General features: G+C 31.8%; 3 protein-coding genes across 5 annotated transcripts; all 3 read left to right on the plus strand.

The window, feature by feature from the left end:
- Positions 1-426: 426 nt before the first annotated feature.
- On the plus strand, positions 427-14,790 carry LOC120120971 (1-aminocyclopropane-1-carboxylate oxidase 3-like). Of its 3 annotated transcripts, none has more exons than XM_039140462.1 (4): positions 427-432; positions 11,071-11,179; positions 11,273-11,499; positions 11,582-12,328. In XM_039140462.1, exons 2-4 carry the CDS (start codon positions 11,075-11,077, stop codon positions 12,201-12,203), a joined length of 954 nt encoding a protein of 317 aa, XP_038996393.1. In that variant the 5' UTR covers positions 427-432; positions 11,071-11,074; the 3' UTR covers positions 12,204-12,328. The 3 variants fall into 3 exon arrangements, with proteins under 3 accessions (XP_038996393.1, XP_038996392.1, XP_038996394.1); XM_039140461.1 differs by lacking the exon at positions 427-432 and adding an exon at positions 10,923-11,008; XM_039140463.1 differs by lacking the exon at positions 427-432 and adding an exon at positions 14,745-14,790 and having other exon boundaries at positions 11,015-11,179; positions 11,582-12,226.
- On the plus strand, positions 988-1,582 carry LOC120120972 (lysM domain receptor-like kinase 3). Its single transcript, XM_039140464.1, has 3 exons — positions 988-1,143; positions 1,261-1,359; positions 1,451-1,582. Exons 1-3 carry the CDS (start codon positions 991-993, stop codon positions 1,556-1,558), a joined length of 360 nt encoding a protein of 119 aa, XP_038996395.1. The 5' UTR covers positions 988-990; the 3' UTR covers positions 1,559-1,582.
- On the plus strand, positions 14,081-14,737 carry LOC120121103 (1-aminocyclopropane-1-carboxylate oxidase-like). The gene is made up of 2 exons (XM_039140564.1): positions 14,081-14,104; positions 14,257-14,737. Exons 1-2 carry the CDS (start codon positions 14,081-14,083, stop codon positions 14,710-14,712), a joined length of 480 nt encoding a protein of 159 aa, XP_038996495.1. The 3' UTR covers positions 14,713-14,737.
- Positions 14,791-18,275: the final 3,485 nt, after the last annotated feature.

An 18,275-nucleotide genomic window follows, 5' to 3' on the forward strand; every position in this document is an offset into this window, starting at 1 on the left:
CTTGTATTAGAAATTAAAGGGGGTACGAAACTACAAAACAACAGAGTTACTCGGAACTCTGGTGTGAATGTCAGATAAATGCATGTATGCGACATTATGATTAGATTATTCTAAGTTTTTTCATGTATTTGTGAGATCCTTGGAAGTCATACCTTTATGTTCATGCGTTGGAGACAAGTGTTAGACACTAGTAATTTAAGAAAAATGAAAAGTCCTAACAACATAGCTTATAATGAGTTAAATTGTAGGCAGAAAACTTGTAAATTTTTACCAGATGCCGTGAACATTATTGTTAGAAAGCCTATAAATATGTCCAGGATACGACTTTTTCTGAAAAGTGGAGTTCTAACATGATTATAGGACCTCAAAGTATTATTGGTGGGAAACTGAGAAACTTACCAGCATATGGCTTGATATCAGTACTAGGTTTATGTGTCTAACTGATGCATTTACTTTATGAGATTTTAACTTGAGGGATTCGAAATCATGCCCTTATTATCGGCAGTTATGATTCTTATACAAGAATCTCCCTTGCTCGTTACAGGAGATCCTCAAAAACTAACACTTGAATTTTTTTCTACCATCTTATTTTGCTCGAGCAAGTGATTTACACATGAGAGGTGAGGATGTCGGAACTTAACTCTGCAATCATTATGGACGTGATATTAGTGTTCAATTATCATACTCCATGTTTGTGATGTTAAGTATTTTTAACCGAAAACACCACATACCTATTTTAATTTGGCAAAGAAGATAAAAATAATATCAGTTACCCTTTTTTGCACTTGCACAGCTTCTGTTTACTCTAATGGAGTGAAAGCTAAATATGTTTTTTTAGTGGGAATTTCATTTGAAGGATGCACATAAGACTACATTAGCTCCGGAATATTTTTTTATTTTGTTAACTAATCTGGAATGCCCTCATTGGAAGTGGGTAATATCATCTTCCTAAAAGTTGGAGTTCGTGATGTGTAAAAATGGACTAAATTCATGTTTGTTTGCAGATATGCTCAATACGGTGATGTTTCTCCCAAAGTAGATGTATATGCCTTTGGGGTTGTACTCTATGAGCTTATTTCTGCTAAAGAAGCTATTGTCAAGGCAAATGGCTCTCTTGCTGAATCAAAGGGTCTTGTTGCCCTGGTTACTATTCTTTCAATCCCTCTACTCCAATTCATGAAAACTGATAGCAAATGGGCTGAATGTTTTGAGTAATTCTTTTGGCATATTAAAACCCTTTTGTCCACTTTCCTTGTGCAGTCTGAGGAATCTCTTGATGAGCCTGATCCTAAAGAAGCATTTTACAAGCTTGTTGATGAGAGACTAGGAGATAATTACCCACTAGACGCTGTGTTCAAGGTGAGACCAGTTCGTGGGAAATAATATTCTAGGATTTTCATTTGTGTTTTCAGTTTGAAAAAAGCCAAGGATGATATTATTATTATTGCAGATGGCTCAGCTTGCCAAAGCGTGTACACATGAAAACCCTCAGCTACGACCGAGTATGAGATCCATAGTGGTTGCTTTAATGACACTTTCATCATCAACAGAGGATTGAGATGTTGGTTCTTTCTATGAAAATCAAGCTCTTGTCAACCTTATGGCCGGAAGATAAGGAACAAAGAAGGCGTTGGAAATGGTCTTTTCTTGCACACCATTGGTAGTTTGGTACTTCCCATGTGCCTGTCACACGATATTCTTTGTTTTTTGGGGGTTAGGAAAAAGAAAAACTCATTTAAGACCCCATTGTTTTGCTAGATGTGCTTGAAAATGTCATGTGAGAATAAGATCTACGTACATGTTTGGTAGAGCTGGGGTTTAGTATACAGACAATCTCGATGGTATAGTCAAAAGTGAAAATGTACAATAGGGCTGGATAATTTAATCATTGTTTCTTTGATGTTACTGTAAATAAGTAATGACAATCAATGTATGTTTTAACTTTTTTCTTTGGAAAAAAATAATGAGAGTTATTTTGATTTTAAACAAAAGTTTCTATTTCCTTGTATCTTTTTATCTTTTAAGGTGTATTTGAGCTTTAATTTTGTTCAGAATAGACCTATTGAACAATGGCAGAATAGGTACTGTTAGAGATGATAGAGTTGGTTCAATGGTAAACAACTTAATTCCGTTTAAGCAGGTCTTGAGTTCGAGTCATTGTGAATGTAAAAAAAAATCCTCGTTAGGAGACTTACCTACCAAAACTAGATGTGCAACCCAGATCGGTCAAGACGAAGCCTTGAGAATCGGAAGGAGAAAAAAAATAGTATTCCATGTATTATTTTATCTATGTTTTTTGTTCACTCAATAATTTTTTTGGTAAATTCATAGCTAATGCTATGTTTTATTTCAATTTTGATCATGAAAATTAATAGAGATAGTGATATGTCATGATACAATAACAATTTTAGTCGTGAAACTTGTGCATTCTATCAATTAGGTCTTAATTCAAAACAATTTATCAACTATTTGGATAAAACCCCAATTTCTCATCCTCTTTCCTCAACAATCTCGTCTTTCGTCATTTATTCCTCTCTTGATTGATTTTTTATCTCTTCTAGGACTGTAAATGAGATGAGATAGATTGTGGGTTACTCAGTTCGACTCAATCAATACTTGAATCGAATGAATTCGACTTAAGTTCTTAACGAGTCGAAGCGAACTACATGATACCCGACTCAAAAATTGCAAGAGCAACTATAAAAATAATCTATTAAATTAAAATTTAATAATATTAATATTTATATGTTACTTTTTTTTAAATACAATATAAGATCTTCATATACTAAAGGTCGAAGATTATAGATTTCAGCAACTTATTATACACACACTTAATCCTCATAAGTCTCTTGTACATTTGGCTGTAAAGTAGAATTACTCAATATACCAAAGCCATAAACATAAAAACCAAAGCATTAGAGGTTAGAAAGGCAACCCAACCATGAAGAATGGCATAAACAACAAACTTGGAACTATCGTATAATAAACAATGCTTTCAATCGCGAAGTCCTAATTATCTAATTTGATAAAACCTATATCTTCTCAAACCAAGTTTCCTATAGGCCCCTTTGACTTCACTCTGGCCAAAAACTTCATAAGAAGACTCTTCAAAAGGGTACAAGCATGGTTCTTGTATAAGAATACACCGCTTTTGATACTTTGATTCAAATATATCAAAAGAAAGTATTAATAAGAATACGCAAACACCAGCTTTGTTTCAAAGAAGCTACAAACAGGCAAAAACAGGACAATAATGGCTTTGTTTAAACCATGTTTGGATGCAACCACCATGAAAGTTGTGAGAACATGGCATTTGAGAAGCTTCATATCCAATCTCCAGTTTCTGCAAACATATGGTGCAGTCTTGTTCATCTCCATCTTCGACTTTAACCTTGTTTAGTATCTCCTCAAACTCTAATATTGATTCTTCCAATTCCTAGGAATTGCTTGTATCGTAAATCCAAGAGTCTACAAAGGAATTACATTCCCGAGGATTGTTCGCATAAAAAACTTTCTTTTATCTGAACATTTCTAAAAATTTAATATAATATCATACTCTTTTAAACTATATCATCCATAAAATCAAAGAAACATAATTTTGTGAGGGAAATCCGTGAAAAAGTCTTCTAACTATAAAAGAAATACGTTTTTTTAAAATTGTTCGTACAAAACGATGTGATTTTTCTTATAAAAATAATTATAATTTTTTGGATTAAATAAACAGTTTTATTCTATAAAAATATATTTTGGGCTCTTTAATTTTTGTTGTACCCACTACATTTATCCTTTGTTATCAAATTTTCATTTCCTTATTTGTAAAAGCAACATTGTTTTTTTTAAAAAAAATTGACATCTTAAGTAAATTCGAATGAATAGAATGTTCGTAGTTTAAATATATTTTCGAGACATTTTAATAATTGTGGACATGGGGATGGGTTTTTTTTTCTTATTAGGAATTGGATCAGTCGCTCCCAACAAAATCATATTAAACCAATTACATATATAACAATGAACAAACAGCTGAGCCGTTAATTTAGTGAGATTGATGATGACGAAAGTGATGGGTAGGTTAGGCAATGGGCAATGGGCAATGGGCAATGGGCAATTGGGTTTCACAGCTTTCAAACGCAACACCAACAGCCTTCTTCTATTTGTCTGCACTCTATTCATCTTATCCCTTCTAATTTGGACCACTTCTTCATCAATTAGTTTCAGCCCTAACAGCATTCGGGATGTCTGTAGTTGAAACGGGTTGATCAGCAAGGATATAGATTAAGGCCGCTGATGATGGCAAGTGGACGAAAGATGGGACAAGGGTATTCAAAATCAAAGGACCTACCAATACCGATTATGAAAAGAGGTAAACAAATAGGAAAGGGGGTTTCAAAGAAAGTTAATGGTCCCCTCTCCCACTCTTTTGATCCCTATTTTGTCACCAAAACATAATGCCATGAAATTCAATGAACGGTAGAATTACCAATGTACCCCACCCTCGCTTTCCAAAATTGCCAACAACAAAATCATCATCAAGCTAATGCCATTCATCTTCTCTACTTTCCTTTCCAAAATTTATTATCACCTTCAACAAATGCCACAAAAATTTGATCCCATAATTAATAAATCATAATTTTAAAAATAAATATTTTTTTATTTTTTAATTATATATCATTATCTTAATATATTATATATAAACATATAGATCTTAAATTTTTAGTTAAATTCACCTTAAGTTGTTATTTAAAAAAAACATACATATTCTCTATTAAGTGATAAATAACCCTTAATTTAATGATCTTTTACAATATCTTTTAGCTCAACTAAATGGGTTTCGATCATGGTTTTTATAATCGGACCGGTTAGCGAACCGGCCATGCTACCGGTTTACTGGTTCAACCGGTCGAACCGGTCCGATCGGTCGGAAGAACCGAACGACGTCATAATTATTTAAAACATAATATTTAAGGTAAAACATATTAAATAATAAATATAATTATATAACTATAATTAAAAAATAAATTTGGGGCTAAAAAATCATAACAAAATGATATTGTTTGGTTTAAATTTTTTTTTAAACAATCACACATGACTAAGAAACATAGAAGATCATCCCAACTAACTTCTATAAATAATAGAGGTAATTTGGCATTTAAAATCATAGAGACTTTTGGTGAGCATTGAGTGAACTATTATTTCACTTCAATCAATCTCGAATTTTAGGCTTCAATCGAGCTTCTAATTTTTTTTTGAATTCAAGCCTTTTCGAGTTCAAGTTTCAATATTATATTTCGAGTTCGAGTCGAACTTGATAATTTTTAGCTCGTGAGTTTGAGTATAGTTGAGCTTACTTTTAAAGTTTTCAAGTTCGAGTCGAGCTCGGCAATACTCGAGTTCGACTTGGCTTGTTTAACAAACGATGTCGTTTGGTTTAATTTTTAAAAAAAAAAATAAAATTGACGGTTTTTTCCGGTTTTTAGCCGGTTCGGTTTGAACTGTTCAGCAGTTCCGGTCGGTTCACTAGTATCGGTTCAATCAGTCTAGATTGAACCGGACTAGGCAACGGTTCCCGGTTAAACCGGTCGGTCAAATTTTCAAAACACTGGTTTCGATATTTGTCATCAAACACATTAAACAATTAAACCATCGAAACTTATAATTTTCAATTAATTGATTTTTTGAATGAATGGTAAAACAAACAAATATTAAGCAAAGAATAATTAAATTATGGACTATTTTTTTGGCACGTTTATTATTCGGAAAGCAAGGGTTCATTGTACCATTTTTGTGGAAGACAATTTAATGAATAATAATTGTATAAAATAGAAAATTATTTTGTATATATGGAGAAAGAAAAAACAAAGAGATTAAAATACGTAGCAGCCACGTAAAACGAATTGAGGAGAAGAAAAACAAACTATTATAGTCTAATTTAGCAATTCGGTAACTACCAACTAGCGAAAGCAGGCATTGCTTGGCCTTTTGTTTTTAGTACATATTTTTTTATTTAAAAAGAAAACCATGGTACATGCCCATTTTTATAAACCCCGCAACCATCGTAGTTATTAATTTTTGGGTAGAGCATGCAAATAGTCCCTCGATTAGTGATGTTTTGTTGAGTCCCCTAATTATTAAAAGTTATAAAATGGTCCCCGACAATAGAACATTGTTTTGTTGAGTCACTCAACTATTAAAAGTTACAAAATGCTTCTTATGTTTCAAACTCGTCCTTTTTACGTTAAAATCCAACTGTAGTATGTGTTGGACGTTAACCTGTCGAATGAGATATGATAAAATTTGATTCAAGAATCTCAAAAAACTATCATATAGTTGTCAGTATGTTAACATACAATTTATACGATCATTAGTATTTTAATGGAGAAAGACGAGTTTTTAACATATGAATAGTTGGATGATTATTTTGTACTTTTTAATAGTTGAGGGACTCAACAAAGCAATGTCCTATAGTCAAGGGTCATTTTATAATTTTCAATAAATAGATGACTCAACAAAATATCCTATAATTAAAGACCATTCGTGTACTTTACCTTTAATTTTTTAATATAGGGACAAATATTATGTAAATTTTGATCCGATGTATGTGATAAAATAGTGAAAAATGAACTGTTAAATCTAATGAACAATATTAATAAAAAATTAATTTTAATTTTTACGGTACAAATAAAAATAAACTTAATTGATTGTTTCGAGAAAAGAAATTGAAGGGTAGTTAAACCCTCTGACCTTTAAAAATTAATTGCGTAGGTAATTAAATTGAGAAATTATTAAATGTTTTCGGCTCATCACATCATTTATAGTCTCAATTAATAGTATTTTTTCATATAATTATTTCTTATGGTCAATCTTCACATATTTTTTACGCATAAATAAAAAAATAAATAGTTATTTAAAAATTATTTTAAAATTTATGATTGTCATTCATTGAAACCATGAATAACGTAATTAACTGAACCCATGAAATAATTTATCATTTAAAAGAGTTAAGAAATTTTGAATTATCTAAATCACTAAGAATAGTGTAGTTGTTTGTACCAAAATAAATAAATAATAAAGGGTGTGGTTAGCCAACAACTAAATAAATCTACTGATAAAATATGTCATTTTTCAAAATTTTAATTGATAAATTATTTTAATTATAAAAATACATTTAATATTGTTATATTTAACCACTTTGCTATCCTACATTAAAATCCACTGACCGTTTAAGCCTTGTGTAGTGTCTAAAGAGGCACTTATTTTGCCCATCCAACGTAATGATAACAATTCTAATCGAGTGATCTCACTCGTATAGAAATTATTGATTTTTTTGAGATTTTAAGTTTGAATATAAAAAATATCAAATAATATAAATATTTAATATCATATAATCAAAAATTATCTCTAAATAAATACTATATTATATTTATTATATATTAATACAAAAATAATCAAAAAGTTGATTTCTCTGCACGGATGACCTGGGCGTAATGGGTTGTGCGTTCGTATCTTAAAATTTTAAAATTATTATTTATTTTTTTTATTTTTTATATATATATTTTATTTAAAATATATTTTTTGTTTTCCTTAAAATTTTACGTATTTAAATTTGTTCTCCTAAAATTTTATGTATTTAAATTCGTCACTTAACGTAAAATCATACGTCTATCACTACTTATTTGGTTAGTTCATAAAAGGATACAACTTAATTTAACATGTCATAAGAAAAATCACATCACACATTTAATTCATGCATATAGGGTAAATTATACAGTTGGTCACTTGATTACAAAATAAAGGTAAAAGGGTAATTTTTACCCATGTAGATTTAATTTATCATTTTCTCTTTTATCGCATTTTCACATCAATTTGGTACTCCAAGTTGTTCAATTACATTATTCTATATCATATTCTTAATTTAAACTCCTAAATTATAAATCTTAAACCATAACACCATAACCTATAAACCCTAAATCCTAACTTCAGTTTATAATTTAGGATTTTAAATTAGGGAGTATAAAATGATGCAATTGAGTAACTTCGAGGACTAAATTTATGCAAAAATACAATAGAGATGAAAATGATAAATTGAGTCTACTATAAGGGTAAAAGTGAACCATAAACCTAAAATAAAAATATTTTAATCATTTAAATTCAGAAACTTACAAATTGATAATTAAAGATATATTTTATTTATATTTTGATAATTTGATTATATGTTCAGTTAATGACATGTATCACTTTATGGTAAACCTTTATCTAATCAAATAATATGAAGAAGAGACTTTGGAATTGTGTTAAACGTTTTTGTATGATTTCTGATTTTAGTTAGATTTCAAAAAATAAATTGATTGATTTTTTTTTTATGTAGATTTGCGAATTCAGATGCGGAAATTCAAAAATTAAAAATACCCAACCTGATGTCATTCCTAGCTATGTGGTACCCAAATTTTTTTAACAATACAATTTTGTACCTAACTTTTTTTTGTAACAATTAAGTACCCAATTTTTATTTTTTGGGTACCATCTGGACTTAATTTTTTAGCAATTAGGTACTTATCATTCTTTAGTTTCACATGTTCGATTATGATTGATTCGTAGTTATAGTTTTGACGTCATTTAATTAAAAAGAATGTGTTTCATATTAAAAAAAATAAGCGTGTCTAAGTATAAACACGTGTAGTTTTAAAACTTAAGATACCTAATTACATTAATATAAAAGTTAATTGCCGACTTACACTATTAGAAAATTTTAGATGTCACATAGCACATTAATATTAAAATTAAGTACTTAATTAGACTAAAAATAAAAGTGTGAATACCACATTATAAATAAACCCTAAAATTAAATATTAAAACTTATAATTTTTTTTTCAAAATATTTTGTTTTTATCACTAGCTTCAAACTAAAATATAAATTATTTCAAAAACCAAATGAATGAACAAGCGAGCCTAATGAATAGTCATGAGAAAATTTTTCGGATGCTTATCATATGTATTCCATGCCCCTTATCTATATCTAACTACTAATTATGGTATACAATTGTCGTTATTCACACCTGACATGTGAATTGGTGGATTCCTCATGGTAAGTGTTGAGGTGCATGCAATCATTTTTATGATAAGATACTTTGATCAAATTATTTGATGTAACCATCTATTAGCTTGTGTATTTAGATAGTGTGATGCAATCATATCATATTTCAATTGGATATGTATATGTCTAGGATTTCATATTTTTAATTAATAAGATTATGAACGGTTTAGGACGTCTATAAGATTTATTTACAGATACAATTTTATATTTCAAATTATCTTTGTTTAATGGAACTTAAGTCCAACGCCTATATTTTATTATTCATATAATTATTGAATTAATTATGTAATAATACGTGTTATTAATAAAATTTATAACACGGTGATCGAAATTAAAATAAAATATAAATTTAATGATTATTTTTATAAAATCTTTAATTTAAATGGTCAAAAGAAAGCAACTCATTCTTTTCATAACTTTCATTCGTGTAAATTTAAATATTCGACAAATATTAATATTTAAATTTAAAAAAACTATAAATTATAAATAATTTTTTTCTAAAATTTTTCTCCTTTCTTTCCCATCTAAGTAAGATTAAAATTAGATTTAGAATTTGTCAGAAAAATATAAATTTTATCGTATACTTAAATGTATAACTATCTTAATATATATAAATATACAGAAAATAAATTTAATAAATTTATTTTAATTGTAATGAGCAATGATAAATGATAATGCATGTATTGATATGTCATTCTCTTAGTAATTGGCAATATTCCAGAATAATGAGAAATGCTTCCTCAAATATACTTTTAATTCCACGTTTTTGCCTAACGACGACATTCTGGCGGCTAATTTAATCTTGTACTATTAATAACGGCTAAACTCTCGACGTAACATTCTCGAACAAATTATTTCACGAGATAATGCTCTCTCAAGATTAATTGCTCAAATAAGGTGAAATCTACAGTGTTGGCCGTAGGTCGCCATGCCTTCTGGGCGACCTACTACGTGGCCAGCCATGCACTTCCCCAAGCATAGGTCGTCATGCCCTCCGGGCGACCTTGTAGGTCGCCATGCACTCCGGGCGACCTTGTGGGTCGCCATGCACTCCTGGCGACCTTGTGGGTCGCCATGCACTCCCTCCTGCTCCTCGCGTGATTCCTCGGATGCCCTCGCATAGCTCGCTCAGATAGCCTCGGTCGGATGCCCTCGGTCGGATGGCCTCGGATGCTCAGCGTGTTGGAACGTGCATGACACATGCAATCTCTCTCATAACTCGCCGGGAAGACACGGCGACCTAGTAGGTCGCCCGGATGGCATTGCGACCTACGGCCAACACTGTAGATTTCACCCTATTTGAGCAATTAATCTTGGGAGAGCATTATCTCGTGAAATAATTTGTTCGAGAACGTTATCTCGAGAGTTTAGCCTATTAATTACTATAATTCGAATAAAATAATATATATATATATATATAACAATTGTATTATTAATGATTAAAAAATATTATAAATAAACATTATATTATAATTACTTTAAATTATTTAGAAAATATTTTATTTATTTATCAGGATAATAATTATAATCAATTGTCATAACATTGGAAGTCCAGGGAGGTTGGTTAATGAGTTTTATGAAGATTCTAGAGGGATGGTGGGAAAGAGGTGAGCAGCTTCGTATGAAAGAAACTTTGCTTTGGTCTAAATTACAAGGAAAGAAATAATTCAGAAGAGCCATCAAAATGTGGGGAATGGACCCAAACAGCCTAACGCCCGATAGCTACTTAAGCACCATTTTACCATTAGGTGTTTGTTTACAAGAAAACGACGTATAAAAACTATTTTCTCATTCTTTGTTAGTGATGATCTTTTACCCACCACTTGGCTTTTAAACCTCACTGGAAACTATCTATAAATGACCCCCACTCATTTCCTTCACTCCGCATCATAAAATTCTAAGCTTTTCCATTACACTCATAGCAACAAAGTCCTACTTTGGAGAGATTTTTAGGGTGGGGGGAAAAAGAAGAGACAACGAAGAGAAATGGCAAACTTTCCAGTGATCAACATGGGGAAACTGAATGGTGAGGAGAGAGCAGCGACAATGGAGAAAATCAAAGATGCCTGTGAGAACTGGGGTTTCTTCGAGGTATTTATCAAAACCTACCACCTTGCTACTTATAACTGTATGTATGCTCCTTGTCCAGGATATATATATTTTTGTTCATTTAATTGGTTGCAGGTGCTGAACCATGGGATTCCCCATGAGTTCCTGGACACTGTTGAAAGGTTGACGAAAGAACATTACAAGAAGTGCATGGAACAGAGGTTTAAGGAGCTTGTAGCGAGCAAGGCCCTTGATGGTCTCCAGGCTGAGGTTACTGATATGGATTGGGAAAGCACATTCCACTTGCGCCATCTCCCTCAATCAAACATAGCTGAAGTCCCAGATCTTTCTGATGAATACAGGTATATAAATAAACAAGGACTCAGTTCATTCAATCATATATATATATATATATATATTGATTCAATCGGAGTAAAACTGCAGGAAGGTGATGAAAGAATTTGCACTGAAATTAGAGAAACTAGCAGAAGTGCTCCTTGATTTGTTGTGTGAGAATCTGGGACTACAGAAGGGATACTTGAAAAAAGCTTTCTATGGGGCAAAAGGTCCAACCTTTGGCACCAAAGTTGCTAACTACCCACCATGCCCAACCCCCGACAAAATCAAGGGTCTCCGAGCTCACACAGATGCCGGCGGCATCATCTTGCTCTTACAAGACGCCCAAGTGAGCGGCCTCCAGCTTCTTAAAGACGGAGAATGGGTGGATGTTCCCCCCATGCGCCACTCCATTGTGATCAACCTCGGGGACCAGCTCGAGGTCATCACTAATGGCAAATACAGGAGTGTCGAGCATAGGGTGATTGCCCAAACCGACGGTGCTCGCATGTCCATAGCTTCCTTCTACAACCCTGGCAGCGACGCAGTTATCTACCCGGCGCCGGCTCTGCTGGAGAAAGAAGCCGCCGATGACAAGAAAAAGTTGTACCCAAAATTTGTGTTTGAAGATTACATGAAGCTTTATGCAGCACTGAAATTCCAGGCCAAGGAACCGAGGTTCGAAGCCATGAAAGCCAGAGAAACAACGGCTCCCATCGCAACAGCTTGAGAAAAGTTTATACCTTAGCTGCTTTGGCCTTTGAGTTGATCAAGAAATGGGTACTGTCAGTTATCTATTTTAAGCTTTTTAGTTTTCTGATTTAATGTTATAAACAGTACCGACGATGCCTATGACTCCGTTCTATTTTATTATTCTTATTATTATGGAATAAAAAGTTCCTTTAAATCCTTACCAAAATTATGTTTAATTTTGCTCAATTAATGTATTAAAACTTTTTATTTAAAATTTATTTATAAATATAAAAATCATTATTGTTAGCTTAATACCAAAATAAGTGTCCAAACTATACATAAATTCTCAAATAGGTACTAAACTATTTTTTGATCCATCCAAGTACTAACGTTACAAACGTTACATTTTTAGGTGTTTAGACCGTCAACGGCGTTAATTTTCCCGTTAAGTGACATGTGTCATAATCTAGTGATTTTGAATTTTTTTAAAAAATATTATTATATTTATAAAAAAAAACTTTAATTTATCTTAAATTATAAAAAACCGTAAAATCTCCAAAATCCTATCTTTAACTCGTCGTTGCTTACCACAACCACCATTGTCGACGTAGTCCCTATCATCCTTTTAGTCATACGTCTTTGACTTGCCGCTCAGATAATATGGGGTCACGATTTTCATCATATGGTTCGTGATTCGTCGTCGATCAGTCATGATTTCATGGGAGTTTTGGTCTCCAGGGGAGGTGAGGTCGGGTGGAGCTTCTTCGACGGCAAAGGGCGATGGCTTACGTGGTTTTAAGGGTTGAAATGAAGGTTTTCAAAGTTTTTGAGTTATTTCAAAATGTTTATGTGTTTCTTTAATATATATATATGTTTATGTGGTTTTTTTGGGTTATTTCAAAGTTTTTGGGTTACTTGTCAATTTTATGTTCTATGAATCCCACGTTTTTGCCTAACAACGACATCCTGGCGGCAAACTACAGGCTAATATATTTTTTCTTGGTTGAACATTAAATTATTCGTGCTAAATTTATTCTAGTTAATGTTGGACCAGAAATCACACATTTGTTCAAATAATATGTAATTTTTAAAAAAAATATATCCAAATAAATTTTTGTACATTAAAAATGTATGAAATAATTTTTTTTGACTAAAAAAGTCAAAAATATATGATACTGACAATTACAATATTAATGCGATAATTAGATTTATTGATGTTTAAATTAATTTTTTTATATAATAGTTCACTTTTCCTGTGATATAGAAACAAAAAATATAAAAAAAAGTTTCTAAAAATTATATATATATATATATACACCCAATTGAATTCTTATAAGCAACATCGTAACTTCTGTTGGTGGCATTTACAGTGTTAGGATTTACGCATGCCGTCGATCTGCATGTTTAGCTGGCTTTATTTACTAATTACATTATTTAAAAATGGGTAAAGAACGCAAATGGTCTCCTAACTATATCATAATACTTTATTAAGTCCCTCGACTATTAAAAGTTACAAAATGATAACTCAACTATTCGTTATGTTCCAAACTCGTTCTCTTATGTTAAAAAATTGACGATTGTTTAAGTTGGATGTTAACATGATGACTGAAATATGATAGTCGTTTGAGATTTTGAGATCAAATTTTATCATATTACAGTTAACAAGTTAACGTTCAACTCAGAATATCGTTCATTTTTTTAACGGAAAATGACGAGTTTAGAACATAATGAATAATCATGTGACCACTTTGTAATTTTTAATAGTCGAAAGACTTAATAAAACATTATTCTATAGTCGATATCATTTACGTTCATTACCCTTTAAAAAGAATAGAAGAGAATTTATTGAGAGCCGACGGTCAAGGAGTTGAGGTATGTGAAAGAAGGAAGCAATTTTCTTGTAAGAAATGGGAGATGGGTGGACCAAACTCAGTTTTGGTATATTTTTGTTGCGGTCAAAATTACTAAGAGATCAGAAATGACTCGACACAACCAACTACCACTTGATAGCTACTTCTACAATTCAAAACGAATTATGCTTCATTTACTATTGTTTTCCTTTTCCCTTTTTTGTTAATTTGAAAAAAAAGGGTCCAACCTTTGGAACCAAAGTTGCTAACTACCCACCATGCCCAACCCCCGAAAAAATCAAGGGTCTCCGAGCTCACACAGATGCCGGTGGCATCATCTTGCTCTTACAAGACGCCCAAGTGAGCGGCCTCCAGCTTCTTAAAGACGGAGAATGGGTGGATGTTCCCCCCATGCGCCACTCCATTGTGATGATCAACCTCGGGGACCAGCTCGAGGTCATTACCAATGGCAAGCACAAGAGCGTTGAGCATAGGGTGATTGCCCAAACTGACGGTGCTCGCATGTCCATAGCCTCGTTCTTCAACCCTGGCAGCGATGAGAAGAAAAAGTGGTACCCAAAATTTGTGTTTGAAGATTATATGAAGCTTTACGCAGCACTGAAATTCCAGGCCAAGAAACCGAGGTTCGAGGCCATGAAAGCCAGAGAAACAACAGCTCCCATTGCAACAGCTTAAGAAAATTTCATACCTACCTTTGCTGCTTTGAGTTGATCAAGGTATGGCTACAGTTAATCTATTTTACGCATTTTATTGGTGTGTTAAAAAAAACTCAAGTTTACTATCGGTCAGTGGTTTGATTTACTATTCTAAACAGTAACCAACGTCTACTTCTACGATATAATTTTATTATTATGTATTTTTCAATAAAGATTTGATCTTTGAATTTTCTATTTTTCAACGTCTACTTCAAAACTGGGTTTCTATAGGAAAGGGATGAGTATCATTGAATATTTTTCTCCGAGTATTTGAGTGGTACAGGTACAACTATTAAAAAAGTAGTTATAACTTGGAATTTGATTGATGAAAAAGCTGTTATCCAGTTATTATTTTAGAAGTTTGGGACAGTATGGAGGGCAGGAAATGCAACAATTATGATGTCCAATCTTGATATGTCGGTCTTGGCACACATATATCCAAGTGGTCGCCTTTCGAGTTGACGCTTGAAGAATCTTTGTTATGTAAGCAAACTAACTCTCACCCGCCATTTCTTCGTCTCAAATTTCGTATTTGTTTACTATGAACAGTTAGCTTGATCTTACCTCAATTAATGGAAGAGTTTTCCTTTTTCTTATTATAATTATCGATATTTAATCTATTGATTTATTAAAAATTTTATCTTTTTTTGAATACAGGTAGGCCTGTGACCTAAGTAGGCATAGTTCTAAATAAGCCCCTCATTATAACAATTTTCAGCTTAACCTCTTGTTTTTTTAGTTTAACTTTTTCATATAAATCTGTTTACTTTTATTTTATAGTCTTACTTGTTTATTCATATTTTTCTAGTTTTCATAAGACTAATAAAAAAGTAGTTTTCTCTTGCTATAAGCGGAGTTATAAGCAGTTCATGATTACAAATATGACACTACTAAATGTACCAACAACTCACATGTACATCACCCAACTCACCATTTTCGATGATTGGGAGGAGAACCAAGTGTGGATCCCCACTTGTCTTTTTATCATCTTCTTCAACACTTCTCCCTCCCATGTTTTGTAATCTCAACATGCGGCCCCCACCCAACACTGATTCAAATTTAAATTCAATTTAAAAGTTTAAATTGATTAAAATAACTTTAATAGAATAAATAAATGAAAAATATTTTAATAGAAAACTTTAATAATGAAAAAGATCTTAATAGAAAATCTTATATAGATAAAATTTAATATTATTTCAATATACTTTTAAATATTTAAAATATTCATATAGATAAATCATTATTTTAAACTAACTAATAGATTTTAAATAAAATATTTTATTTCTAAAGTATCCTTCTGTAACGTCCAAATTTATATTAAAATTTCTCAATATGTGCAACATAAATATAAAATTATTCAAACATCGAAGCTTTTAAAATAATTTAACACAGTTGCTGACTTAAAAACATAAATTATAAAATTATATATGTATGTATAATTAAATAAGTAAAAAATATAACAAAAATTTAAAAATAAATAATTATTACTTAATTATAAAAAAAAGAAACAAAAGACATAATGATTACATAATGATAAGAAAACTTTAATAAAATAAAAAAAACATAATGATTGCTTGGTATATTTAGACTCACCTTACAAATATGGTTGTGGCGTGTGATAATTGGCAAGTGATTAATGTGGTTAGCATGAATCATCGTGACCACCTTGGCTTATATCAATGCATAATTTAACTAAATCCTACTCCTTTTCTATATGGGCCATGGACTGACCATGCATGTCGATCACACTTTGTGGACTCCACAACCAATTTTTAAAACCATATCTTTAAATAAAAATATTAACCTTATTGGGGAATGACGATAAAAAGAGTCTATTGAAATTCAACGATCTCCATGGTCAATGTATTAAGCTTTCAACTAACTAATCGAAGAGGAACAGTTGTGATGAGAGAGTGTAAAGGAAGACTGAACAAAGAATCCATGAGAGAGATGTCAAACATCTTTTGTTGTTGTCCACTTTTGAAGATATCTGAATGTGGGTGATAATACATGCAATGACGAAAAGTATTAACACAAAGTAACGTATTGAAATGCGGTTGTTGAGGATCGAACAGAAACCCCACAATGGGATTTTTCTCATCATAATTTGTGAAGTTACCTTTTGCAAAAGCAGTTGCGGTGGATCTTTACATGCACAAGGAACAGATTTTACTGGCATAAAGTTTGCAGAAACCTACAACAGATTCAATGCATCCTCAACTTTCCTTGGAGCCACAGAGGAAGACAACTCAAAGCAACTACATCAACAGACAACGCATGCTTTGTCTCATGCATTTATGTCAATATTTAAGAAAATGGGATTTCTTTTTAATATCGATATTGATCATGATGGAATTTCCAGCTGTTGTCAGTATTCCAGTAATGAGGAGATTATGGATAAATGATCAATACCGTGTGGGATGAGGTTGGTAATAGTAGTTGATCAACATCAGCTTCAGATTCTGGTGAAAAAGATGAAGAGCACTTTAACTTATGGCACGATAGTAATAGTGAGCACTGAGCAGTTGTCTTGGGAGGAAACGGAGAGCATTGATAATATTTGTGAACACCAGTCATTAGGGTTGAAAAATCATCAATCGGGCCAGCTCTAGGCCCAAATCTACTCACCAAAGATTTTTGAGTCCTAAGTAGTTCAAACTGTCCCAAATTCAATTTCTTAAACCGGTTCGTCAGTCCAAACCAAATTCTAAGTCCATCTCAATCCATCTAATTTGGGTCCGAATACAAAATCAAACCTCTAAAACCTAACCCTACTCAACTGTCACTCTTATTCGATCTGTTATTCGACCCAATTAAATCTTATCGTTTGAGAGGTCTTCTTGTTTACACATTTTTATCAATTGTAAATGGGTTTTGGTTCTAGTTTAGCCAAGTGAAAAACTAGGGAGTTGTAAAGGTTACTCTTGATCCTTGAAAAAGAAAGAACAAATTAGTGAATTTGTTGGAAAATCCTAAGTGAGGAGCCTAGGTAGTGGATGTAGACTTCTTTGAGGAAGTTGAACCACTATAAATCATTGCGCAAATTTTCTTATCTTTATATTCCTTACTCCCTAAATTTCAAAAAAACCAATTCACCCCCTCTTAGCATATTTCGGTTAATCGATCGAGCAACCTTTACAACTGCCACGTCAGCACTTCCATTAAATGTTAATGGCAAGTGACCTAATTGAATGCATTTAAATAGTTAGGTGATATGATTGACAAAAATTCAAAAATGACGGTCGAAATGAAAAGAGGCTATAGGTAAGTGGTCAACAGTATAATTTACCCTAAATTTAATTATTAATATTTATGTTGAAGTTTAAACTTGAATTTATACTGAAATTTTTAACATCAACTAAAAAATAGGGAAAAAACTATTATTAATGTGAGCTAGTTGAGTAAATGTTTAAATGGTAAAAATACACTCTAATTTAATTTTTATTTATTTATTCTCATAATACACTTTAAAAAAATCTTATATTTATTCTTTGTGATTGTAATGATAAAAATATTTTATTTTATGTTATCTTATACAGATAT

Source organism: Hibiscus syriacus, unplaced genomic scaffold (genome assembly GCF_006381635.1).
Source record: "Hibiscus syriacus cultivar Baekdansim isolate YM2019G1 unplaced genomic scaffold, ASM638163v2 tig00110356_pilon, whole genome shotgun sequence".
Lineage (NCBI taxonomy): Eukaryota > Viridiplantae > Streptophyta > Magnoliopsida > Malvales > Malvaceae > Hibiscus > Hibiscus syriacus.

Excerpts from the sequence above, each read along its gene's own strand:
- LOC120121103 (XM_039140564.1), top strand. The coding sequence starts at position 14,081 with ATGGGTGGACCAAACTCAGTTTTG. Across the intron at positions 14,105-14,256 it reads GTGGACCAAACTCAGTTTTG|GGTCCAACCTTTGGAACCAA; the intron begins GTATATTTTTGT and ends TTGAAAAAAAAG.
- LOC120120972 (XM_039140464.1), top strand. The coding sequence starts at position 991 with ATGTTTGTTTGCAGATATGCTCAATACGGTGATGTTTCTCCCAAAGTA. Across the intron at positions 1,144-1,260 it reads CAAAGGGTCTTGTTGCCCTG|TCTGAGGAATCTCTTGATGA; the intron begins GTTACTATTCTT and ends TTCCTTGTGCAG. Across the intron at positions 1,360-1,450 it reads CACTAGACGCTGTGTTCAAG|ATGGCTCAGCTTGCCAAAGC; the intron begins GTGAGACCAGTT and ends TTATTATTGCAG.
- LOC120120971 (XM_039140462.1), top strand. The coding sequence starts at position 11,075 with ATGGCAAACTTTCCAGTGATCAACATGGGGAAACTGAATGGTGAGGAG. Across the intron at positions 11,180-11,272 it reads AGAACTGGGGTTTCTTCGAG|GTGCTGAACCATGGGATTCC; the intron begins GTATTTATCAAA and ends AATTGGTTGCAG. Across the intron at positions 11,500-11,581 it reads GATCTTTCTGATGAATACAG|GAAGGTGATGAAAGAATTTG; the intron begins GTATATAAATAA and ends GTAAAACTGCAG.